Here is a 26,216-nt window from a genome sequence, read left to right on the forward strand (position 1 = left end):
TTGCCTAGTTTCTGAACATTAAAATGAATGTAATTGATTCGGTCCACATTTTTATTAACTGTGCACCACCAACAAACAGAAGATTCAAGCCCAGCTGCCACTTGGTCCACCAGTTTATATTCATCTGGCACCCCCTAGGGACACCAATAGCATCAATGTAAGTTGAGTCGTAAATGAGCAAGGACCAAAAAGGAGACCACTCCAATAACTACACCTGGAGTGGCCAACCACACATTAGTAACCAAAAAACGAGAAAATGTTAAACCCTCAGGTTCATCCCTCTATACAACCTGTACCAGGTGGGCTCGTCGCCACCCGGGAACTTCAAACCTTCACAACAGGGAGGACAAACATCATTTTTTTATTCATTCGACAACATCAACTACAGCAAACCAAGGGTCCTCCTCTGTCAGGCCCACTCTCCTGCGAAAGCTTGATTCCGTATCAGCCTCTCCAACTGGAGCATCAAGCAACGGCATCATACCCGAGGTCCTTGCCAGATCTGTAACAGACTTCTTCAACCAAGGCATGATACAGGCAGCACAGCACATGAGCATAAGAAAAACAACAACTAGAGTCAGAAATCCAGCAACCATCATTGTAGTGCCAGTAACCATCATTACTGGCAAAATGACTAAAAAAATTGTAGTGTACTTACCAAACCAACCACCCAGCCAGGGGAACAGTCCACTCTCCTCCACACCTGCAAGACCCTCCATCTCCACCGATAACCTTGCCAACCCACTCAGAGCTTTTTGAAATGCTCCCATCCGGACTAGTATTGTTAGGGACAAACGTGCAACACTGTTCTCCAATCATTTTACATACACCTCCCTGGTTGGCCAGTATCATGTCTAGTGCTAGTCTATTCTGTCTAGCAGTTCGAGAGGTGGCATCTAATTGTTCAGCCATCCCCCTAAGTGCAGTGTGGGTGTAGTTGACAAATCATTGTTGATTATATTAAAGATAATTGATCCAGGCATTTTGTTTAGTATCACCAATAGCTGGGCCAATGGTGGGCATCAGATGCCACAGACCATCATTTCTGTTTAATGCCTGGAATTCGTGGGGGGACCCCTATTGGGACCCCAACAGGTTGGTGTGCATGTTATCTGTACCCTCGGACCAAGGAGCGTCACGGTTCTGCCGTCTCCTGGGTTGGTACCGAGTCTCTGTGTCATGTGCAACTCCCAGAAGTTGGTTAGCTATAACCTCAATAATAGGCAATGGTGGTATCAGACTGGCCAAAGCACCTGTGCAACGACAATTTCCTTTCAAAATGGGGTCAATCGCCTGGCAGGTCCACACATCCACCATACATCAGCAACACCTCCAGTTAATAGTGGCATTAGTGATGCAGGTAGCAGTAGGGAGCCTCCCATAGTCTATACCCCTACCTGTACCAGTGTTACAGCTGTAATATCCCCCATATGCCTTAACCCCCCATGGTGTCTTCTGGGGAGGGACTTCTGGGAACACAAGACTCAGAGTTTTACACAGGGTTGAATTTGGCTTAAACTTTCCAATATGCACATCCAACTTTCCCCATTACTTAGGGCAAATGGGTGAGCAGTCAGAATAGGTCTGGCATGTCCACATACGACACAGTCCTTTCTATTTATTGTTTTGTAGGCCAACCACATATTCTCCCTTTCCTCATAACCAGTTTCAGTCCCCAATTGTTCACTATCTGAGATGTCTTTTACATTTATTACCTGTACCAGATTGGAGAGCTTAGGTGGTGGTGTGGGACTTGGTCTTGAAGTGGTGGAGGAGGCCGGCTGAACCCTGGTCCGTCGAAACTGGTGGTGGTTCTGGCAGTACTGTGATGGTAACATCCCCATCGTATCCTAAACAGACAGCTCAGGACCACAAACAGTCCTGTAAAGCCCCATCCTCTCCCAGAGAACACATCATCAGCTAGAGATCAAGCAACACTTTCACTTCTATGAACGTACACAGTGAGGAAAGGTCGGGGTCAGGGAATTCTTCATTAAGGAGTTGACCCCTGAGCTTTATTAGCAACAGTTCTTCTCCTTAACTCTGTGATCATTCGGCAGTGTCAGTGTGTCTCACCCTCCAAGTGCGATATGCCCCCAGGTCGAGTGAATCACCTTCTCCTTTAATTCATCTGTAATGCATAAAATCTTGGACATACAGGTTTGGTTAACAAACAGTTTCTCATTTGTTTTATCTGATTATATATTTAACTTCTATACCCATTTGTTAGCTAGTAATTTTAAATTTTAAATTAGTTTATTATCCAATAGGCCCCATCCTATCCTAGACCACAATGTACCCCTCCCCCGTTTGATACCTGGCTCTGGCCAGGTATCAACCTTACCTATTCTAAATAATGACTTAGTAAAATATTCTTATGTTCTACATTATTATGTAGGAGCGCCCCTTTCATTTTCCACATGTCCAATTCTCCCTTTTGTCTCCATTCAGTAACTGTTATCTACCCATTCTGTTATCTCTGTCCTGGCGCCCCCTTCCAAAACTCCCTTCTCTGCTCTCAAACCTTCAAGGTCTCAGCAGTGCGGGGAGGGCCACTCTGTCTGCCCTTTCCCTTATCTGTCTGTAGCTTGGTCCCAAACATTAACTAAGTGTCTCACTGTTTTGACTTTATCTAAAATCATGGATTTAAAATTAACAACATGTCTTATAGTGTCAATCTCTAAAGTCCTTACATAACCTTAATAAACCTATCTCTATCTTCTTATGGCCAAAACAAATGCTAACCATATAAATTCCTTTCTTTACTAATAAGCTCTCTATCACTTTTATTTCCATGCCCTATAGGCTTAAAATATCTCCTGTTCAAACCAATTCAATAACAGCCCATTCAAAACCGTCATAGCCAATGTTTAAAACCAGAAACCTGACTCCTCTGTGGTTAATTGCAATTATGGTCAAGAGTTATAAACTCTATTATCTCAAAATTAGTATTCCAAATGACCACGATTTCATTATCCTCACTACATTTCCCTGTGGGTGATCAAACCACATGAAAATGCAATGAAAATAGGTCAAAAGGTTACACCTACATTCGTGTTCCATGCCATATCTAGACATACCAAAAGAACTGGGGTGCCACTCTTCCAGTCTTGTTCTTTTCCCCCTTACTTGTCTTGTATCTTCTGATCTAGAAAATCGTTAAATTTTAGCTTTGGAGTATTTGGGGTCGTCATATTTTATTTTAATGCAGTGGAATTTAGTACAGAATAGTTTTGGTAATGTGTGTGTGTATATCAGTGTATATGTTTGACTATCCGACTGTACTTAGCCCGTCACTGGATAAAATCCAGGATCCAATTTTTTTTTTTACATGTATACATTAAACATTTACATTTTTCCCACTATGAACATTACCCTTTAGACGTTGAACACTTAGACTTTAGACATTGGAAACATTACACTTAAACATTGAACATTTTTCAACCTGGCGCCTACAAACACAAATAGACTATTCTTCACCGGACAATCGCCTGGACTATTGAATAAGTCTAGCCTACTCCTCACCGGACACAAGCCGGACCATACTAATAGGTCTTGACAAACTTTACCCCACTCGTCACTGGTCACAGCCGGACTATATGAATGGGGATGGAACAAGCCTATCCTTCACCGGCTGAATAGCCGGACTATTGAATAGTGCCTATCCCAATTTTAAGCCTACCCTTCACCGACTGAATAGCCGGACTATTGAATAGTGCTTACTATATTCCTCACCGGTCACAAGCCGGACTATACGAATAGATCTTTTTATCACATTAAGCCTATTCCTCACCGGTCACAAGCCGGACTATATAATAGCGCTTTTAACACAAATTAAGCCTATTCCTCACCGGTCACAAGCCGGACTATATAATAGCGCTTAAGACTTACAAATTATTCCCACATATGTTCACTTCACTGTCGTTCACATGTCATCTATGCTCATAAATTTAAACAAGAATTCTTACCCAGACTCGGTACCACTGATCAAAATTTGGAAGAACTATACGACAATATGCAAAGTTTGATTTAACAGGTCTTGCTTACCTTATTTATGGTCGACCAGGAGATCAGTTTCTCGAGCTGAGCAGAACTGCTGTCCTCCCCCCCAAAAGATTTCACCTGTCCTCCGTGAACCGTCCTTTCACCAACTCGCCCCCTCACATCCACATCAACCACTCTGGACCGGGTATCTAGATAACCATCCTCTGCTTACCATGTTTCTGTTGATAATTGGATATGGAGAAGGGCGAGCCGGTCAAGGATCGATTCGGACAAGGTGGTAAATTGTATGACAAGCGACAGCTTTATTTAAGAGTAAAGATATCTGGTACAAGCGTATACGGTCTCGTTCCTTCGGCTCATAGAGAACCTCCAGAAAAAGCCCAGATAACAGAGTGCATAGACATTTTATACAAAGATAGAAAGTAGGTTGAGTCTGGAAGTTCTTGTCCTCTGGTTGGTTCTGGACAGGTTGTTGTCTTCTCAGATTGGTCCTGATGAGCTGGGCGTCATCCTTCTGAGTCTTATAGCAAAAGTTCTTTGTTATCAAATGTTCAGCTAAACAGGAGATTTTGTGTGTGCGTAGTCAGCCCTCCGTCCTTGGGTATGTGTGTGTGTCTGCACCCTTTTCTTATCAGTGTTTATGAATGTTCTGTGTCAGCCATCTGTCTCTGGGTGTGTGAGAAACCCTGCTTAGAAAGAAGTTAGTTATAACAATGTAATAGCAATATGCTTGTGTTATTTTAAATGGTATTTATTACAACACACAGAATATTCTTGCGGTCTACCTTGACCGAGTTGTTTTTGGAAACTGTCCAACATTTACAAACATAATTGCAGCATTCCGGCAGGTGCCACATGCCAGTCAAGACGCTCGTTCTCTCATCTGGATGGCATACTTTTTTTTAAATGGCCAACAAACATCTACAGCAGCAACCAACACTGTACTTTATTAGTGCACAGCTAGTGACTAGGTAGCTGAGTGAAGTTCTCTGGTCTGATGGTTTGATTAACTGTTAGATAAATAAGGTTAACACAGTCAGTGATCACACCTCTGCCACATGGTGCTGTGCATTAGATGGTCCTAATGTCTGAGAAATATCTGTTGCTAATTATTTATGAAAGTTGTTGATTCAAATCTCCCAACCTTTATTCAGTGTAGTTTGAATTATTTTCTTTGAGCTATTATGCTTCTATTTCCCTGTGTGAAAGTGTGTTGTAGCAGGGTGTGCTACAGACAGGAAACTGTTAATTCCAAGGTGTCAGAGAGCCCAATGTACAAAAGTCTTAACTAAAGACAGTTGTTTTGGTTAGATCACTAGCAGTGGATAGAGAGGCGTTGCCCTATCTGTCCCCTGCTGATGATGTCACTCACCAGTTTGTTGCTGTTTGCAGATGATGGATCCTGGACAGGATTTGCTCCTAGCAGCCCTGAGCGAGAGTGGCATCTGCCCTAACGACCTGTTTGACTTTGACCCTCAGGATGCTGCAATGCCCTCTCCCACCCCACAGGTAGGTGAAACTGAGGGAGGCATCTTCCCAGTAGTCCAAAGTGTCTTTTAGCTAGAGCTGTGACGGTCATTGATCAGCCAAATGACCACTGGCACCGTTATAACCATTTGACTAGCTTTTTTTATTTTCATGGATCTCCATCCATCTTCATCCATAACTGTTGGTTACACAGTAATTGTGCCACTTCTACTTCTAGTTCTTCTGAATGAAAAGCACTATATAGTTATTATCTCAATAGGTTATAGTGGCCTCCTCCCAGCATCTCAGTAGTAGCTTTTCCTCTGATATGCATGAATACATAACTAAAGGACAGCCTGGGCGCTGCTTTAGATGTGTAGTGTTCTCTGGTGCTGATGTGAATTTTGTTTCTCTCCAGTCCATCTCCATCAGTGCCCTGGGTGTTGACTTGGGGATGGAGCCAATGGGAGTCACAGCTCCACCCAATCCTACAGGCACAATCAGGGTAGGAACTCTATTTAACTAAATATTGTTTACAGTGTGCTGTTACTAAGAAACCTATTCAGTCAACTGGTAACCAGGGTTTTGAAATGGAGAAGCCAGCCACTGCCTAAACTTGCTCAGCAAGTTTGCTTTCCGTTTGAGAATGTTTTTACATGTTTGTTCCCATTTAAAAAGGACCCAGAATATTTGTGCATTGTCTACACATTTCGAGAACGTAGACCATCAATTAAAAACTATTTGACCTATTTGCAAATTGTGTAATGACTCTAATTGTCTAGTGTTGTACTGTAGTATAATTTCTGTGTGGTAACATCTCACCCTCTTCCCCTGTCTCTTTACTCTGCTCACTGGTCCACCAGCACAAGCCTCAACCCTCAACCACCACATTTGTCTTAAATCAACTGAATCAGTTGCCATCGCTGGGAACAATCGTTGTGACCAAGCCCTCAACTGGAGGCACGGCCAGACATACCATCACAGTCACCAAGGTAGTCCATACCACTCCCTCAGCCCTGCGGGGGTCCACTTCCACACTCACCTCCTCCACGGCTCTCCCCTCCACAGTCTCCACAGTGGTTTCTTCCAGCACAGAGCAGGTCAGTGGAGGAAATGCTTTTGCCCTTAGACAAAAATGCTGCTGAAAAATATACAAATGTGTGTGTGCTCTCTGATTTGGTAGAGTTCATGAGGGCTGAGAGGTTCTTCACTTCCTGTGCTGCCTCTTGCAAAAAAACAAAAAAAAAATGTAGGGACTACTGAACTTTAGATAAAGAGCCTTCTGTGTTATAACATATATCTTTCCCTCTGTGTGTCAGATCCAGCTGAAGGACCTGTTGAGGACAGGCGGTCTGAAGGGCAGCACCATGAAGGGTAGTAGTCTGGTGGAACTCATGAGGCTCAAGCCGCCGCAAGACATCGCCCAGCCGGTCGCCACAGCAATAGCCACAGGCACCAGTGAGTCACAGTACTAATTGAACCCTGACTGCATTCCAATGGCTCCAAAAATGGCTTTTCTTTTCCCAGCCTTTTGCTTTTTGAGAAAACAAGAACACTTGATGTCACTACCATATGGGTCTCACCTATTCTATACCATTCTAAGATCAGAGGTGACCTTGTCAAGGGATGGAAGCCATTGAAGGGCTGAAACTGCTCTTATTTAAAGGTGAAGATCTTCGGTTAGAAGAGGCGGTCGAGAATGATGACATGTAGACAAAGACATTTTCTGCCCATGTTATTTTGAGTACCAGTGTGCAATCCATTCATGCCATTCCCATGTCTATCTATTTTGCTCTTTTAAGTTTAGTTTGGGAAAGGCTGATCAGGATGTAACAGCCATGCCAAAACCCTTCACTGTACAGAGTATTAACTTGACTCACAGGATCATTAATGTGTACCAAACATCTCTTTGTTCAATGCACTCATTCTCGCAGAGATAATACTGGTCTCGACAAAGCTGATGCATAAACCAGGTATGGACAAGATGATCAGGAATCCTCTCAGAATCTAGTGTTATGTATCACAGGATGGGAAAGGGTTGTTGTAAAAGGGTCCAGTTTTCACACCTGTATGGCACTTCCACAGTTCTCACCCACTTTATTTAAGGTTGGTTTAGACTTAGGAAGCAGTGAGGTGACTTAAGAAGTGACCGTGCACATGGGCTGTTCAGTTCAAGTGAATCATGCCTAAGTGTGTGAATGTCTTTGTTTATAATGGACTTGGTCAGTTGGTGTCTGTTTTTACACTAATGATTCCTCTTTTCTTTCTGTTCTCACAGCGGAACTGAACAACGGGATAAAGGAGGTGTCAGGTAAAGACGCCGCTCGGATCTGGGTGAACGACGACGTGAAAGTGCGGAGCTTCTCACCTACACTAGTGAGTTTGTGGCATCGTCCAATCACTGACTCTTAACCAAAAGGCAGAGGTCGTGGTAGTCCTAATAAAATCTCTACCCGTTCCCCATGTTGAATGACAGAACCTGAGTTTCTTTGAAGTAAGTCGCTCTGGATAAGAGCGTCTGCTAAATGACTTAAATGTAAATGTAATACTTCAGTCCGCTTTATAATCAGTGATATGTTTTTATAGAAACTCCCAGGAATGAAAGAGGAGGAGGAGGCTGAGGAAGAGGAGGATGAAGAGTTGGGTCATGCTGAGACATACGCCGAGTACATGCCCATGAAATGTAAGCTTTACTCGGAGTACTCCCAACTATTTAGTTTCCTTTCACCTTTACTGAAGCTATTGACTGATGAAAGATAGGTGGAGCCCATGCAGAGGTTCACACTGAGTCGCTTTGTTTTGGGGGAGCAGAGGAGTTGATTCAAAATGAAGGTTTCATTGATCAGTTGGTTGACTGATCATGTTGCTTGTTCCAGTGCGGATTGGGCTGCGTCACCCAGACCCGGTTGTGGAGACAAGCTCCCTGTCCAGTGTGAATCCTCCCAACGTGTGGTACAGAATGTCCATACCGGAGGAGACCATCGACCGCGGCTGGCTGTCTGCTCTGCAGCTGGAGGCCATCACATACGCTGCCCAGGTAAAGATCCTACACCTTTACACTACTGCTCACCTGGCCAGATATAGACCCTACTACAGCTTGGCACTACTTTATGATCACCTGGCCAGATATACAGACATGCCAACATGCACGCATTTTGTGTACCAACAACGTAATTCTCTGTCCATATACGCAAGTACGAGATCCGAGTAAAAATTATGCAGACATGAATAGGGCCTGATTTTTTTATTTATATATATATATTTTTATAACATTTTAATAAAAAATATGTTGAGTAAATCTAACATCCCGATTCTCGAGCTGCAACACACAGACATGTACAGAGTTTGTCAACGGAACTGGAGATGAATACATCATTATTGGACGTAGCTACCCCGTGTCTGCCCCTCCTGTTTGCTAACTGTCAGCAGTACGTAAACACATGGACAACTCCCTTTTCGACTCAGTGTGTTGTGGAAAGGTAAACACTAATTGTTTCAAGCTAACGTTAGCGAACATAAGCTGGACATTCAGTGGGCTCTAAAGTGCCAGCAGTTCACTCGCATTTGCTAGTGAGAGAAATTAAATGCAAATGCGAAAAATAACTGGTCGCATTTGTGCGAGTGTAATTTACATTTAATTCTGCATCCCATTAGTTGTATTTTCCATGTAACATTACAAGGATCACACAACCTGATAGACTGTAATTATGATCCACGTTACAAAAAGCATTACAAAAGTATAATAAAATAATACATCTTGGCATTAAATGGAGTGGGGAGTTTAGAAGACTGTGACTAAGAATGAATGAGTGTCCGCTATTAGCTATAGAGGCAATTCTTCTAAAATACCTTGGCACTAGATTTGAGATTTTATCAATATCGAAAATCTAAAATGATGTATGCGCTGTAAAGAAATACAATAGGATTTTACATCGGCTGAAACGGCAGACTCTTCTAGCGAACAGCGTTCAGATTCCCTTTGCGGTAGCCTACTGAACAGCGTTCAGATTCCCTTTGCGGTAGCCTACTGAACAGCGTTCAGATTCCCTTTGCGGTAGCCTACTGAACAGCGTTCAGATTCCCTTTGCGGTAGCCTACTGAACAGCGTTCAGATTCCCTTTGCGGTAGCCTACTGAACAGCGTTCAGATTCCCTTTGCGGTAGCCTACTGAACAGCGTTCAGATTCCCTTTGCGGTAGCCTACTGAACAGCGTTCAGATTCCCTTTGCGGTAGCCTACTGAACAGCGTTCAGATTCCCTTTGCGGTAGCCTACTGAACAGCGTTCAGATTCCCTTTGCGGTAGCCTACTGAACAGCGTTCAGATTCCCTTTGCGGTAGCCTACTGAACAGCGTTCAGATTCCCTTTGCGGTAGCCTACTGAACAGCGTTCAGATTCCCTTTGCGGTAGCCTACTGAACAGCGTTCAGATTCCCTTTGCGGTAGCCTACTGAACAGCGTTCAGATTCCCTTTGCGGTAGCCTACTGAACAGCGTTCAGATTCCCTTTGCGGTAGCCTACTGAACAGCGTTCAGATTCCCTTTGCGGTAGCCTACTGAACAGCGTTCAGAATCCCTTTGCGGTAGCCTACTGAACAGCGTTCGGTTTCCCTTTGCGGTAGCCTACTGAACAGCGTTCGGATTCCCTTTGCGGTAGCCTACTGAACAGCGTTCGGATTCCCTTTGCGGTAGCCTACTGAACAGCGTTCGGATTCCCTTTGCGGTAGCCTACTGAACAGCGTTCGGATTCCCTTTGCGGTAGCCTACTGAACAGCGTTCGGATTCCCTTTGCGGTAGCCTACTGAACAGCGTTCGGATTCCCTTTGCGGTAGCCTACTGAACAGCGTTCGGATTCCCTTTGCGGTAGCCTACTGAACAGCGTTCGGATTCCCTTTGCGGTAGCCTACTGAACAGCGTTCGGATTCCCTTTGCGGTAGCCTACTGAACAGCGTTCGGATTCCCTTTGCGGTAGCCTACTGAACAGCGTTCGGATTCCCTTTGCGGTAGCCTACTGAACAGCGTTCGGATTCCCTTTGCGGTAGCCTACTGAACAGCGTTCGGATTCCCTTTGCGGTAGCCTACTGAACAGCGTTCGGATTCCCTTTGCGGTAGCCTACTGAACAGCGTTCGGATTCCCTTTGCGGTAGCCTACTGAACAGCGTTCGGATTCCCTTTGCGGTAGCCTACTGAACAGCGTTCGGATTCCCTTTGCGGTAGCCTACTGAACAGCGTTCGGATTCCCTTTGCGGTAGCCTACTGAACAGCGTTCGGATTCCCTTTGCGGTAGCCTACTGAACAGCGTTCGGATTCCCTTTGCGGTAGCCTACTGAACAGCGTTCGGATTCCCTTTGCGGTAGCCTACTGAACAGCGTTCGGATTCCCTTTGCGGTAGCCTACTGAACAGCGTTCGGATTCCCTTTGCGGTAGCCTACTGAACTTTGTGTAGCCAGTTTGAGGTCGATGAGTGTCGATGCGATCATTTGTTTTTATGTTTTCAAAATGATTTACCTTATAGTTTTGACTAGGAAACGTGTCTAAAAAGCAATTAAAATATTTTTTTTACCTTTTATTTAACTAGGCAAGTCAGTTAAGAACAAATTCTTATTTACAATGACAGCCTAGGAACAGTGGGTTAACTGCCTTGTTCAGGGGCAGAACGACTGATTTTTACCTTGTCAGCTCGGGGACTCTATCTAGCAACTTTTCGGTTACTACTCCAACACTCTAACCACTAGGCTACCTGCCATCCCAATACTTGTGATCTGGCCCTAGTGATTGGCCCTGTTTGAGAGGTGACAAGCGTTCCTCTATTATAGAGACTAAACTTGGGGGCATGTGCTAAGAAAAACAATATAAATAATTATCTCCATTCTACATGTAATGGAATAAACATACAGACAATCTGTGCTAATTCCACAAAACATATTTATTTTGTATGTTCTGTACTTATCAGTATGAATTTAGTAAATACCAGGAGACTGAACTGAACCAGGTGTGATCCATAATGTTTGTCTAAGCACATGTGCTCATGAAAAACAAGTAAGCGTAGGTTACATGCAATAACAAAATGAGCAGCTAATTTGGCAAATCATTGTTACTGTAGCCAGTCAGTAAAGCGATGTCACACAATGAGAGTGAGGAGACTGAGAGAAACAGACAGAGCAGCAGCAGTAACCCCGAACCCCAAAAAAGCAGAGTACACACGCCTCAGACGTTCCTTCCTCGATACCAGGAGAAGTGGTCATGCTTGACGCAATCCAAGCTACCATATCATGCTTTTTGTACTTTGTGCAAGTATGATGTTGACATCAATCATCAAGAAAGCTCAGGTAAGTGCTTTCATATAAGGATGCTAAATGATTTGATCCTAAGATATATTGCATAATATTACTATTGCCTTTAAGTGACCCATATTACTTAATGACTTGAATAAATGGATCATGAAAATTTGAAAAGAATACTATGGCCATGTTATCCCCCCCCAATTTATTGTACAATGTGGTTCCTCTTTCACTTTTAGATTGTAAACGTCATGTGGATGGGGAAAAGCATCAGAAGCTACTGGCAGCTACAGCATCAACCCCAGCTATAACAACCTTTTCCCACCAAGCCAGTGATCTGAAACCCATCCGGGATGAAACTCTCTTTACTACATACACTGCCGTTAAAAAGTTTGGGGTCACTTAGAAATGTCCTTGTTTTGAAAGAAAAACACTTTTTGTCCATTAAAATAACATAAAATTGATCAGAAATACAATGTAGACATTAATGTTGTAAATGACTTTTGTTGCTGGAAACTTTTGTTGCAGGTTTTTAATGGAATATCTACATAGGCGTAAAGAGGCCCATTTATCAGCAACCATCACTCCTGTGTTCCAATGGCACGTTGTGTTAGCTAATCCAAGTTTAGCATTTTAAAAAGCTAATTGATCACTAGAAAACCCTTTTGCAATTATGTTAGCACAGCTGAAAACTATTGTTCTGATTAAAGAAGCAATAAAACTGGCCTTCTTTAGACTAATTGAGTATCTGGAGCATCAGCATTTGTGGGTTCGATTACTGGCTCAAAATGGCCAGTAACAAAGACCTCTCTTCTGAAACGCCTCAGTCTATTCTTTTTCTGAGAAATGTAGGCTATTACATGCGAGAAATTGGCAAGAAACTGAAGCTCTTGTACAATGCTGTGTACTAACTACTCCCTTCAGAGAACAGCGCAAACTGTCTCTAACCAGAATAGAAAGAGGAGTGGGAGGCCCCGATGCACAACTGAGCAAGAGGACAAGTACATTAGTGTCTAGGTTGAGAAACAGGCGGCTCACAAGTCCTCAACTGGCAGCCTCATTAATTAGTACCCGCAAAACACCAGTCTCAATGTCAACAGTGAAGAGGCGTCTCCGGGATGCTGGCCTTCTAGGCAGAGTTGCAAAGAAAAAGCCACATCTCAGAATGGCCAATAAAAATATTTAAGATGGGCAAAAGAACAGACACTGGACAGAGGAGTGGCCAGCACAGTCACCGGATCTCAACCCTATTGAGCTGTTGTGGGAGCAGCTTGACCGTATGGTATGTAAGAAGTGCCCATCAAGCCAATCCAACTTGTGGGAGGTGCTTCAGGAAGCATGGGGTGAAATCTCTTCAGATTCCGTCAACAAATTGAATACTAGAATGCCAAAGGTCTGCAAGGCTGTAATTTCTGCAAATGGAGGATTTTTTGACGAAGGCAAAGTTTGAAGGACACTATTTCAATTAAAAATCATTATTTATAACCTTGTCAGCGTCTTGACTATATTTCCTATTCATTTTGCAACTCATTTCATGTATGTTTTCATGGAAAACAAGGACATTTCTATGTGACCCCAAACTTGAACGGTAGTGTATATTGTTGAACACAACCTGCCATTGGCTGTGGCAGACCATGCAGGGCCACTTTTTCAAAAGATGTTTCCCAACAGTGACATCGCAAAGCAGTATGGCTGTGCCAGGACGAAGACTGCAAACATAATCAAAACACTGGCCCTTGATGATGAGCAAGGAATCACAGAAGCGATGAAGAGGTGTCCTTTCAGCCTGGCTACCGATGGCAGTACTGACATGGAGGATGTCAAAATGTATCCGATTGTATTACGGCTCTTCAATGCAAGTATCAGCAAGGTAGTAGTGTTATTGCTTAAGCTATGTGAATCGAGAGAGTACAGGAAGAGCTGTATTTGACATAATTGACACTGAAATGAAGAAGAGGAACATTCCGTGGTCCAATTGTGAGTTTTGCAGCGGATAATGCTGTTGTCATGCAAGAGGTGGCAGCATTTCTGAAGACCCGAAATAAATCTGTACACTGGCAGCTCAGTGTTAATACCGAAGACTTTCTCTTAACTATCTCGACAAGAGTAGCAAGAGAAAGGCCTCTCTGCGTAACCTACAGATCCTGTAGGGCACTGATATCAGGAAGAATTTGAAGCTGGTATCTACAAGATGGTTGTCCCTTGGCCAGTGTATTAACCGCCTTCTGCAGCAATGGGATCCTCTCACAGTGTTCTTTGCCGATGAGGTATCGGGAAAGAAGACCACTGTGCCCCCAAGCTCCACCACAACAGCTACATCCTCCTCGTCCTCACTTGAGCCCTCTGCTAGGCAGCCCAAGCGTTTTTCCTCCACCACCACCACATTGCCAATACCACTGCTCAAGCCCCCGCCTGGCTCCTCTGGAAGCAAAGTCACGCCATCCCCCACCAAATGTGGACCTACTGACAAAACCTTCGACCTGACTCCGTATCTGTTCAAGCAAAGGGATATTGGGGACAAAGTGGCAAAACAAAATGCAGAAAAGAAAGTCCTAAAATTTCTCACAAAACCGGTATCAAAATCTATGCATACTTTTTAGAGCCATACCAATTTTTGATGTCGGGAATCTGATTCTACAATGAGCGGAGCCGTGCATTCCAATTTTACTGTCAACTTTCGAGATGCAACTGCTGAAACTGTTATCCTTCTGCAAGCCAGACACTGTCAATACCATTATGGCAGAAATGAGTAGTGGTGTCAAGCCTACACTCTACCTGGAGAGAGACAAGGAGCTGTCCATTGACCAGGACATCCGCACCTACATAGGAAGCCAAGGCAAGCTGGATCTGAAGACCTTCTATGCAGATGTCAGAAATGTATTTTCTTCTGCAGTAGACTACACGTTGCTGAAATGTCCATTTGGAGATGTGCTCCTCCAGCATGCAGTGGTCGCTGACATTGCCAACAGGCAGACTGCCAAGTTCTCATCCCTCAACTTTTTCATGGCACGCTTTCCCTGCATTATTCCTGAGGGAGCCTCTGTTGAGCTGGTGGAAGATGAGTTTAGACTCTCAGGCAACAACCTTTGAGCAGAGTCTGGTCAACATGCGCACGGATCAGGCCTGGAGAGAAAACAGCACAATGAAAAGGGGGGGCAGCCTGGTATACTCCCACCTTTCGGCTGTGATTCTGGGGATATTGGTCATATTCCACTGCAATGCCGACTGAAAATGAATATTCAGTCTCATTCCAAAAACAAAACCCAGTACAGAGCCTCCCTCAGTACAGACCTGCTGGGTGCCCTCGTTACCAAGAAGGTTTCAATGATTGCCAGAGGAACTGTTTGCCACAGAAGTTTACCCTGAAGCCCTGCTGCGTAAGGCAAATCTGTCTAGGAAATTATTTCCTTAACATTTGATGGTCTCCAGAAGATTTGTTCTCACCCACTGTTTCCTATCATAGCTTTTTAAACATGTTATCCATAATAAAAATTATTTGATACTGACGCTATGCTTCAAACATTTGTTCTTATCATATCAGAGTAATACATGTTTTTTTTGTGGATAAGACTTTTGTACATAAACAAATAACTTATTATTTGTTTAATAAAATAAAATCTCCAAGATTAAAGGACCTATGTGTGTTCTTTCTAGTTAGATGTAAGTGACTTTTACCATATGTGTAAATGGAATGCTGTCAAGAAAGTATTCCAACCTAATAAAGACTTGATTTGGTACAATTCTATGATTGCAATCAGACTCTCAAACGAGAGTGCTGGGGGAATGAACACCAATTTTCCACACGTTTCTGGTACTCTAAGAAGTTGGACAGGGTTGGCAGGTCTGAATATAGACCCTACTACAGCTTGGCACTACTGCATGCTCGCCTGGTCAGATATAGACCCTACTACAGCTTGGCACTACTTTATGATCACCTGGTCAGATATAGACCCTACTACAGCTTGGCACTACTTTATGATCACCTGGTCAGATATAGACCCTACTACAGCTTGGCACTATGTCATGCTCGCCTGGCCAGATATAGACCCTACTACAGCTTGGCACTACTTTATGATCACCTGGTCAGATATAGACCCTACTACAGCTTGGCACTACTTTATGATCACCTGGTCAGATATAGACCCTACTACAGCTTGGCACTACTTTATGATCACCTGGTCAGATATTGACCCTACCTACTACAGCTTGGCACTACTGCATGCTCACCTGGCCAGATATAGACCCTACTACAGCTTGGCACTACTGCATGCTCAACTGGCCAGATATAGACCCTACCACAGCTTGGCACTACTTCATGTACCAGTGTAGATGATTATTCACATACCTTGTACTGGGAATGAACTGAATGTACTGAAGTGTTTCTTGTCTCCATAGCAACATGAAACATTCCTCCCTAACGGCGACCGAGCGTCCTATCTGATAGGAGACGGGGCTGGAGTGGGGAAGGGCCGGACCATCGCTGGGATAATCTACGAGAACTACCTCCTGGGAAGAAAGAGATCACTCTGGTAACACCACAACTAGGATTACATGATACATCCCGCCAATGAAGGGGGATGATGGTACACACACACTTTCCCATTTCACAAAAGCTATTCCATCTCCTAAACAGGTTCAGTGTTTCTAATGACCTGAAGTATGATGCAGAGAGGGATCTGAAAGACATAGGAGCCAAGAACATTCCGGTCTATTCCCTCAACAAGGTAAGAGGTTGTCCAGTGGGTGCAGATGTACATCACCATGCATGTTTCTTATGTGGTAATAAATTGAGGAGGTTCCTTCACACTGGATATCCTTTTCATATTTGCCTGACAAAAAGACATGTTCACATGCATAAAAAGGTATCGTTCTCCTTCACTCAAAAACATGTCCTATTTTGTCTTTTTCCCAGTTTAAGTATGGTAAGATCTCGTCCAAACACAACGGCAGTGTGAAGAAGGGGGTGATCTTCGCTACGTACTCCTCTCTGATAGGAGAGAGCCAGTCTGGAGGGAAGTACAAGACCCGCTTCAAACAGCTGCTCCACTGGTGTGGACAGGTCTTCGACGGAGTCGTATCCTTTCATTGACTGACCACCAGACGACTACTGTAAAATTTAAATAGGAAACTTAATTGCCCTTGTGATACAATTTGTCCAAATTATATTGAGAGTATGTCATCTGGGTCTATGTAACTGCCCTTAGAAGTAGTAGTAACCGGTAGTTAGAAATGTTCATTGTTTAGTGAAGATAACACCACCTTTCCTTAACCCAAGCCCATTCAGATTGTGTATGACGAGTGTCACAAAGCCAAAAATGTCTGTCCCATCGGCTCGTCCAAACCCACCAAGACTGGACTGGCCGTCCTGGAGCTGCAGAACAAACTGCCCAAGGCGCGGGTGGTGTACGCTAGCGCCACTGGTACGTCACTAACCACAGGCTTCTGATGTTGAGCAGAGTCAATATTACAATCCCAGTCAACAGTTTGGGGACACCGTCTTATTCAAGGCTTTTTATTTTTACTATTATTTTTACTAACTCGTCCTAAACCATATCAGTTAGGTTGAGGTCGGGTGATTGTGGAGGCCAGGTCATCTGATGCAGCACTCCATCACTCTCCTTCTTGGTCAAATAGCCCTTACACAGCCTGGAGGTGTGTTGGGTCATTGTCCTGTTGAAAAACAAATGATAGTCCCACTAAGCGCAAACCAGATGAAATGGCGTATCGCGGCAGAATGCAGTGGTAGCCATGCTGGTTAAGTGTGCCTTGAATTCAAAATAAATCAGTGTCACCAGCAAAGCACAATCACACCACCACCTCCATGCTTCTCAGTGGGAACTCCACATGCGGACATCATCCGTTCGCCTACTCTGCGTCTCACAAAGACACAGCGGTTGGAACCAAAAATCTCAAATTTGGACTCATCAGACCAAAGGACAGATTTCCACCTGTCTAATGTCCATTGCTTGTGTTTCCTGGCCAAGCAAGTCTCTTATTGGTGTCCTTTAGTAGTGGTTTCTTTGCAGAAATTCGACCATGAAGGCCTGATTCACACAGTCTCCTCTGAACAGTTGATGTTGAGATATGTCTGTTACTTGAACTCTGTGAAGCATTTATTTGGGCTGCAATCTGAGGTGCAGTTAACTCTAATGACCTTATCCTCTGCAGCAGAGGTAACTCTGTGTCCTCCTTTCCTGTGGCGGTCCTCATGAGTGACAGTTTCATCATAACGCTTGATGGTTTTTGCGACTGCACTTGAAGAAACTTTCAAAGTTCTTGACATTTTCCGGATTGACTGACTTTTGTCTTAAAGTAATGATGGACTGTTTCTCTTTGCTTATTTGAGCTGTTCTTGACATAATATGGACTTGGTCTTTTACCAAATAGGGCTATCTTATGTATACCACCCCTACCTTGTCACAACACAACTGATTGGCTCAAACGCATTAAGGAATTTCCACAAATTAACTTTTAGCAAGGCACACCTGTTAATTGAAATGCATTCCAAAGCCGGTTGAGCGAATGCCAAGAGTGTGCAAAGCTGTCATCAGGGCAAAGGGTGGCTACTTTGAAGAATCTCCGATATAAAATATATTTTGATTTGTTTAACACTTTTTTTGGTTACTACATGATTCCATATGTGTTATTTCATAGTTTTGACGTCTTCACTATTATTCTACAATATAGTAAAAATAAGGAAAACCCTTGAATGAGTAGGTGTGTCCAAACTTTTGACAGGTACTGTATATCGTGCAGGAATGATAGTGTCTTAAATTAATGGAAGTGTTCTCCATTTAACTGTGTGTGTCCGTGTCCAGGTGCGTCTGAGCCCCGTAACATGGCCTACATGAGCCGGCTGGGCATCTGGGGGGAGGGGACCCCCTTCAGAGAGTTTAGCAACTTCATTCAGGCTGTGGAGCGCCGGTGAGCGAGACAGACACTAGTAACTCGTCGTAGTGGTGCAGAGTATGTGTCTTTAAAAAACAGCCACGAAATGGATGCAGCAAGATACCTTAAAGTTATGACTTTTGGCAGATGGAATCTGTATAGGCAGAACGTCTTCAACCCATTAGAACTGTTACAAAACACGAATATGCCAATAAGTCTGTTGGTAGGACAACTTCTCCTGCAAAAGTCTTGTTACACCTCACCTTCTCTATACCTATTGATATCTAGTATATCACAAATTACATTTCTCCTTAACTAAATACCTATTAAAAATAACAATTTTCCTCCCTTGTATTGCCTTGTCCTCAGAGGTGTGGGTGCTATGGAGATAGTTGCCATGGATATGAAGCTGAGGGGGATGTACATCGCCAGGCAGCTGAGCTTCACGGGTGTCACGTTCAAGATTGAGGAGGTTCCTCTGACAACCCACTACATCAAGATGTACAACAAGTCTGTACTTCTGGTAAGGAATCTTGACCTAATCCCAAACCTAAACATAAGTTTTCCCTGGGCTCTTTTCAGTAGGCTTGAAATGGAAAGGTGTGTTGTTTTAAATCCTGTCCTCTCCATGTTTCAGTGGGTGGCTGCGCGGGAGAAGTTCCAGGCGGCTGCTAACCTGATGGATGCAGAGCAGCGGATGAAGAAGTCCATGTGGGGTCAGTTCTGGTCGGCCCACCAGAGGTTCTTCAAGTACCTCTGCATTGCATCCAAGGTCCGCAGGGTGGTGCAGCTCGCCAGGGAGGAGGTCAAAAACGGAAAGGTGGGTGGGAGATTTCAGAAGGTAGAAAGATAAGATTGTTATTCCAGGAATCTTGAATTTTCTGACTTCAGATTTTAGAGATCAGGAAAACTGACACCTTCATGTCATATTCCTGCATATTGGTTCTAGTGTATTTTGGTTCCTTTGGTTGGTTTGAGGAGAGGTGACTGGTGGTCTCCCAGACATTTTGCTGTTTACCGTCAGACTGTGTGCGACTCGAGTCCTGTCTTTCTCGCTCTCTCTCTCGCTCTCTGTAGTGTGTTGTGATTGGTCTCCAGTCGACAGGAGAGGCCAGAACACTGGAGGCCCTGGAGGAAGGAGGAGGAGAGCTCAATGACTTTGTCTCCACCGCCAAGTAACTTTTCACCCAGACTTATATATTTTATTAGTCCATATGTGATGGAAATGTCTTCTGCTTGAATCCAACCACTGATATACAAACACGCATACACACAAACCAGGGTTTCTGTTATGAAAATGTGGCACCGGACATTTGCCGACAGCATTTTCATTTACCGGACATTTGAGAAATTTACTGGACCCATATGCATTGAGTGCATAACCTGATTAGGGCGTCCACCCACGGTGATTACATTTAGACGATGGTAATTCATCTTAACAGAACATGCAAGTAAAGGATGCAATGACTTGTGACCTTACTGTGCACTTTGAAGATGTTAGAATTACTGTCCACATTTCCTTTTCCTCAGTCAACAAGACCAGTAACCAACAGCAAAGTCACTAGCCTATGCATAGGCGGCACGCAAGTTTCAAGTTTGGGGATGCACGTTTTCACCATAATGCACCTTTATAATAATGCATTCCATGCATCATCGCATTTACATGTAAAAAAGCCTACTATTCGTAATGTGATGAGTAGATTGAATAGTCATAATGTAATAACATACAATGCATTCAAAGTATTCATACCTCTTGACTTTTTCCACATTTTATGTTATAGCCTTATTCTGAAATGGGTTAAATAAAACAATTGTACTCATCAATCTACATACAATACCGCACAATGGGTTTTTAGAAATGTTTGGATTTTTACATTTTTGTTTTAATGTATTTAAAAAAAAATGTATGGAGTATTGTGTGTAGATTGATGGGGGGAAACTATTTAATCAATTTTTCTGTAACGTAAAGAAATGTGGAAAAAGTCAAGAGGTCTGAATACTTCCCGAATGCAGTGTAACTCAATCACTGTTCGCAAAAAGACCATTCAATGCATGGCTGAATGCGTGTATCGTAGAGGCCTGGGCTATAGGCTATATCAAAAACACATGGACACATTACCAGATTATTATTTTTTTATATTCCAAATGACAGGGTAGCCTACTCTGCTGACACTGACTAACAGATCAATAAAACCACGTTGTATGTATAATAGGCCTATGAGAAGGGGAGACACAAATAGAATGACGTCCGTCTAAACTGGAGGAAGAAATTATTGTCCAAAAACAAACTTTAAAGTGGAACTGACCCAACAATGATAGAGTGAATATGTGGAGTGCGTACTCACCGGGGACATGGCAGATTTGCTCTGCTGGTGTCAATAAGATAGTCTATAGGCCTACTGTTGTTCACTCTAAGTAGAGAATTTTGATAAGACATTAGTCTTTCTTTACAGCAATAGCCATTTGCTTTCCAAGCTGTTTTCCCACGATTTGAATTTTAAAATATTGCGATATGCCTGGCTGGGCCTCTACTTTTCACTGACAGTCGCAATGCAACAATCATCTATTTGGTATTTGTGTGCACTGCCTTTCCTTCCGAATGTTTGTAATGCGATTTAAAACAACTTGTTTATTTTTTAAGGCTAGGCAACGCTAATGATCCTGTGTGGCCAAATCATGCTTTAGTGGCCTAATGAATGATTTTATGTATTTCTCTATAGACCGGAGTAGGCTAATTAGGCTATGTAATATTTGCAATATAATTAAATTTACTTAGGGAACGTTTCCCTTAGGCTCATAGGTGACGCATCCATAAGGCTATGTCAATCTACTATCCCACATAGTAGAAAAGTGTACCTATTCTATTGGTCAGACTGTTGAGAAGGAAATAGTTCTAACAGACTCTGGGACAGTTGTTGGATGGTAGATCCCAAATTCATCCAACCAGCAGGCCTAGGATACATAACAACATGTTTAAAAAGCAATGAATCTGATGCAACAGATCAGAACATTTAGTTTAAAATGTTGATAAACTATTCTTTTTAAAATGTATTACCAGAGCAATGTGTACAAGGCAGTAGGCTACTGGTTTCAATGGTATATGGAAGTCTTCATAAAATAACTTCCTTCACAGACATGGTGGTATTTTACCTAGGCTACTTTGAAGCAAGGTAAAACATGCCTCATAATGTTGTAAAATGTTCCGGTTTCAAACAATTAAGTAGCTCTGTTTTCAAAATGCATACTGCCTCCAGCTCATTGCAAAGTGGTGTGTGACATGCTGATGAAGCCTGCCTTCCATTGCCTATGCATTTGAATGGGAAGCACACTTCAATTACCAGTTGAGAAATAAAAAGCTCTGTCTGACAGATTTTCCTCTCAAAGGTTCTAACTGTATACTGTGAGCGTGTGATAATTACGATACAAAACATGTGATTAAATAAGATGCATAAGGAATATACGCACTTCAATTGAATTCCACTAAATTATGCAAATTAACCCATAGACCGATAAGCATGACCGGTCAAATGTATTTAAAGCAATATAGACTAATCATGAAGTACTTTGAGAGACTAGTCAAGGACCATATCACCTCCACCTTACCTGACACCCTAGACCCACTCCAATTTGCTTACCGACCCAATAGGTCCACAGACGACGCAATCGCAACCACACTGCCCTAACCCCGCCCTGTGCAACTGGGTACTAGACTTCCTGACGGGCCGCCCCCAGGTGGTGAGGGTAGGTAACAACATCTCCACCCCGCTGATCCTCAACACTGGGGCCCCACAAGGGTGCGTTCTGAGCCCTCTCCTGTACTCCCTGTTCACCCACGACTGCGTGGCCATGCACGCCTCCAACTCAATCATCAAGTTTGCGGACGACACTACAGTGGTAGGCTTGATTACCAACAACGACGAGACGGCCTACAGGGAGGAGGTGAGGGCCCTCGGAGTGTGGTGTCAGGAAAATAACCTCACACTTAACGTCAACAAAACAAAGGAGATGATTGTGGACTTCAGGAAACAGCAGAGGGAGCACCCCCCTATCCACATCGACGGGACAGTAGTGGAGAGGGTAGTAAGTTTTAAGTTCCTCGGCGTACACATCACGGACAAACTGAATTGGTCCACCCACACAGACAGCGTGGTAAAGAAGGCGCAGCAGCACCTCTTCAACCTCAGGAGGCTGAAGAAATTCGGCTTGTCACCAAAAGCACTCACAAACTTCTACAGATGCACAATCGAGAGCATCCTGTCGGGCTGTATCACCGCCTGGTACGGCAACTGCTCCGCCCACAACCGTAAGGCTCTCCAGAGGGTAGTGAGGTCTGCACAACACATCACTGGGGGCAAACTACCTGCCCTCCAGGACACCTACACCACCCGATGTCACAGGAAGATCATCAAGGACAACAACCACCCGAGCCACTGCCTGTTCACCCCGCTATCATCCAGAAGGTGAGGTCAGTACAGGTGCATCAAAGCAGGGGCCGAGAGACTGAAAAACAGCTTCTATATCAAGGCCATCAGACTGTTAAACAGCCACCACTAACATCGAGTGGCTGCTGCCAACATACTGACTCAACTCCAGCTCACTTTAATAATGGAAATTGATGGAAATTAATCAACTTTATCACTAGCCACTTTAAACAATGCCACTTAATATAATGTATATGTATATACTGTACTCTATCATCTACTGCATCTTGCCATCTTTATGTAATACATGTATCACTAGCCACTTTAAACTATGCACTTTTATGTTTACATACCCTACATTACTCATCTCATGTATATACTGTACTCGATACCATCTACTGCATCTTGCCTATGCCGTTCTGTACCATCACTCATTCATATATCTTTATGTACATATTCTTTATCCCTTTACACTTGTGTGTATAAGGTAGTAGTTGTGGAATTGTTAGGTTAGATTACTCGTTGGTTATTACTGCATTGTCGGAACTAGAAGCACAAGCATTTCGCTACACTCGCATTAACATCTGCTAACCATGTGTATGTGACCAATAATGCTTTTTAAATCAAATCAAATTTTATTTTGCAATGGGATTTTATTTATATTTATTTTTTGACAATTTTATTTATCGGCTTTTCTATTTTTTTAATGGACAAAAATCGTCTATTACCGGCTAACAGAAACCCTGACATACACATTAGGTTGGAGATTGGCTGGTTCTCTGTAGCTCAGTTAGTAGAGTATAGCGCTTGCTATGGTAGTGGGTTCGATGCCCGGGACTGCCCATACGTAAAATGTATGCGCGCATGACTAAGTCGCTTTGTGTAAAAGCATCTGCTAAATGGCATATATTAGGCTGAAGCAGAGGGCAGCCACAGTGCAGCACCCAATGAGTAGTTAAGTTCCTTGCCCAAGGGAACATCAGCGAGAGAACATATTGGCGAAACAACTTGGAATCTATTGAGCAGCTGTAAAGCTAGCTAGCTACATGCTAATGCCAGGTGTATGCTAGTACCATCTATAACAAGGTGTTTGCTCTCTTGCTCTCTCCCTCTCAGAGGTGTGCTCCAGTCCCTGGTAGAGAAGCACTTCCCAGCTCCAGACAGAGAGAAGCTGTTCAGCCTGCTGGGCATTGACCTGCCGGCCATGAAGATCCCCTTCCCCAGTGAGGCTGCAGCAGAGCAGAAGGGAAAGAAGAGGAAAGGTACTCCAGGGCAGTTAGCCAGGAAAGGGCACTCATTGGGTCTGTAATGAGACAGTGAAGAGTTTTATCTCTGTATTCTTCAGTTGGTTTCTTTAGCAACAAGAGATCTCTTCATGCATTTCCACTGTTCGTTTTGCGTGAACCTGTAACTCATCGTAGGTGTTTTATGTAATGTTCTGGCTTACTGTTTCACACGAGAACTCTTTAAAAAAGATGTTGTCTCCCAACATTAATGTAGTGTTTTGGCTATGTTTACCAATGTTAATGTTCCCTCTCTCCTTCCCTGCAGGTGCCAACATAAAGAAGGCAGAGAAGAGGAAGAGAAAGTCAGGTGGTCTGTCGGGGAACAGCTCTGACGACAGCAAATCAGAAGAGTCTCATAAGGACGATGCAGAGAGTGACGACAGCTTCAAGTCGGTCAGCTCGGGAGAAGATGACGAAGACGACTTCAATCCCTTCAAGGATGATTCCAGCGAGGATGAGGAGGATGGTGAGCGAGGGAGTTTGATGATTTAAGATTGATTATGAACTAACCACCTACCTAAGTCTCATAATTTCTCCCATCTCCCAGACCCCTGGCTGTCTGGAAAGAGGAAAGGGGTGAAGAAATGCAAGGAGAAGAAGAAGAAGAAGAAGAGCATTGACCCAGACTCTATCCACAGTGCCTTGTTAGCCTCTGGTCTGGGCTCCATCAGGCCTGCTTTCACCACCCCCACAGTCAAGACCTCAAGCACACCTGCCATAGGTAAGTTAGTAGCAACAACACACTTTCCGTAAGTGAGCGTGGAGTCGGACTTCTGTGCAAATCTCCCATTGCCATCAATGTATGCTCTAAAGTCTGAGTTAGGATTGTATAACCAGCCAGAATGAGCAGATGACGATGAACATTCAACATTTTTTTTGTATTTATTTTTTACTCCCTCTTTCTTACCCCTCTTATCCATCCATCAGCCAAGGTAGAGGTAGATGACAGCTGTATGACCAGTCAGGATGCTGTGGAAGATGCTCAGCAGATGAAGAGAGATCTGTTGGACCAGCTAGATAAGCTGGCTCAGGATCTACCTCCCAATACTCTGGATGAACTCATAGACGAGCTGGGAGGACCCGACAACGTGGCTGAGGTAATGGGTTCAATTAAATATGGATACAAAGAACAGTGGCCCAGGAGCTGGACAAAATAAAATATCAATTATTAAAAGAAGCTTAAAGTCCACTCATTGTTAACTGCAAATTTGTAAATTTTTTACGCTAGAGATGGACCTCTTGACTATCTTATCATATTTTAGATTCTTTATTTGTTCTCACATTATCTCCTCTCTGTGTTCCAGATGACTGGGCGTAAAGGCCGGGTGGTCAGTAACGACGATGGCAGCATCTCCTACGAGTCTCGGTCTGAGCTGGATGTTCCTGTGGAGATCCTCAACCTCACAGAGAAACAGAGGTTCATGGACGGAGAGAAGGTACGGGAGGATGGGAAGAGAGAAATAGAAGGAGGAGAGAATGGAACAGTATTACCATGTTTCAGATTTAGGCGAGGGGTACAAGCACATGACTTGAGAAATGTAGGGTGTGTGCAAGGCAGTCTGCTTGTTTGAGTCACAGATCTATAGAATCAGTTGAATAAAGTAGTCACAAACGATGGCACAAAACCATTCCTAACCTTGTTCTTCTCCCTCTCCAGAACATAGCCATCATCTCGGAAGCGGCCAGCTCGGGCATCTCCCTGCAGGCTGACCGGCGAGTGAAGAACCAGAGGAGGAGGGTCCACATGACCCTGGAGCTGCCCTGGAGTGCAGACAGAGCCATACAGCAGTTTGGTCAGTAAAGTCTTTCTGGCTGTGGTTTCATTACCCCCATACAGTCTCAAGCACTGAGACTTAAAGATGCAGTCCGGGA

At 43.6% G+C, this 26,216-nt stretch overlaps 1 protein-coding gene across 4 annotated transcripts in view; it reads left to right on the forward strand.

The window, feature by feature from the left end:
- The window catches only part of LOC139537350 (protein strawberry notch homolog 1-like), a 33,949-nt gene that overhangs the window by 2,561 nt on the left and 5,172 nt on the right, over positions 1-26,216 (forward strand). For 2 of the 4 annotated variants that reach the window (XM_071338575.1, XM_071338569.1), the window contains exons 2-23: positions 5,398-5,514; positions 5,891-5,977; positions 6,336-6,572; positions 6,792-6,930; positions 7,407-7,445; positions 7,751-7,848; positions 8,059-8,155; positions 8,349-8,509; positions 16,145-16,278; positions 16,383-16,473; positions 16,662-16,823; positions 17,034-17,169; positions 18,568-18,673; positions 19,007-19,160; positions 19,275-19,457; positions 19,715-19,812; positions 24,175-24,320; positions 24,610-24,810; positions 24,892-25,065; positions 25,272-25,441; positions 25,649-25,780; positions 26,002-26,137. In XM_071338575.1, coding sequence (XP_071194676.1) covers positions 5,398-5,514; positions 5,891-5,977; positions 6,336-6,572; positions 6,792-6,930; positions 7,407-7,445; positions 7,751-7,848; positions 8,059-8,155; positions 8,349-8,509; positions 16,145-16,278; positions 16,383-16,473; positions 16,662-16,823; positions 17,034-17,169; positions 18,568-18,673; positions 19,007-19,160; positions 19,275-19,457; positions 19,715-19,812; positions 24,175-24,320; positions 24,610-24,810; positions 24,892-25,065; positions 25,272-25,441; positions 25,649-25,780; positions 26,002-26,137 — 2,998 coding nt within the window. The remainder of the gene's footprint in view (positions 1-5,397; positions 5,515-5,890; positions 5,978-6,335; positions 6,573-6,791; positions 6,931-7,406; positions 7,446-7,750; positions 7,849-8,058; positions 8,156-8,348; positions 8,510-16,144; positions 16,279-16,382; positions 16,474-16,661; positions 16,824-17,033; positions 17,170-18,567; positions 18,674-19,006; positions 19,161-19,274; positions 19,458-19,714; positions 19,813-24,174; positions 24,321-24,609; positions 24,811-24,891; positions 25,066-25,271; positions 25,442-25,648; positions 25,781-26,001; positions 26,138-26,216) is intronic. The other 2 variants (XM_071338591.1, XM_071338585.1) reach the window with 1 other exon arrangement.

The sequence above is a fragment of the Salvelinus alpinus genome, chromosome 1 (genome assembly GCF_045679555.1).
Source record: "Salvelinus alpinus chromosome 1, SLU_Salpinus.1, whole genome shotgun sequence".
NCBI lineage: Eukaryota > Metazoa > Chordata > Actinopteri > Salmoniformes > Salmonidae > Salvelinus > Salvelinus alpinus.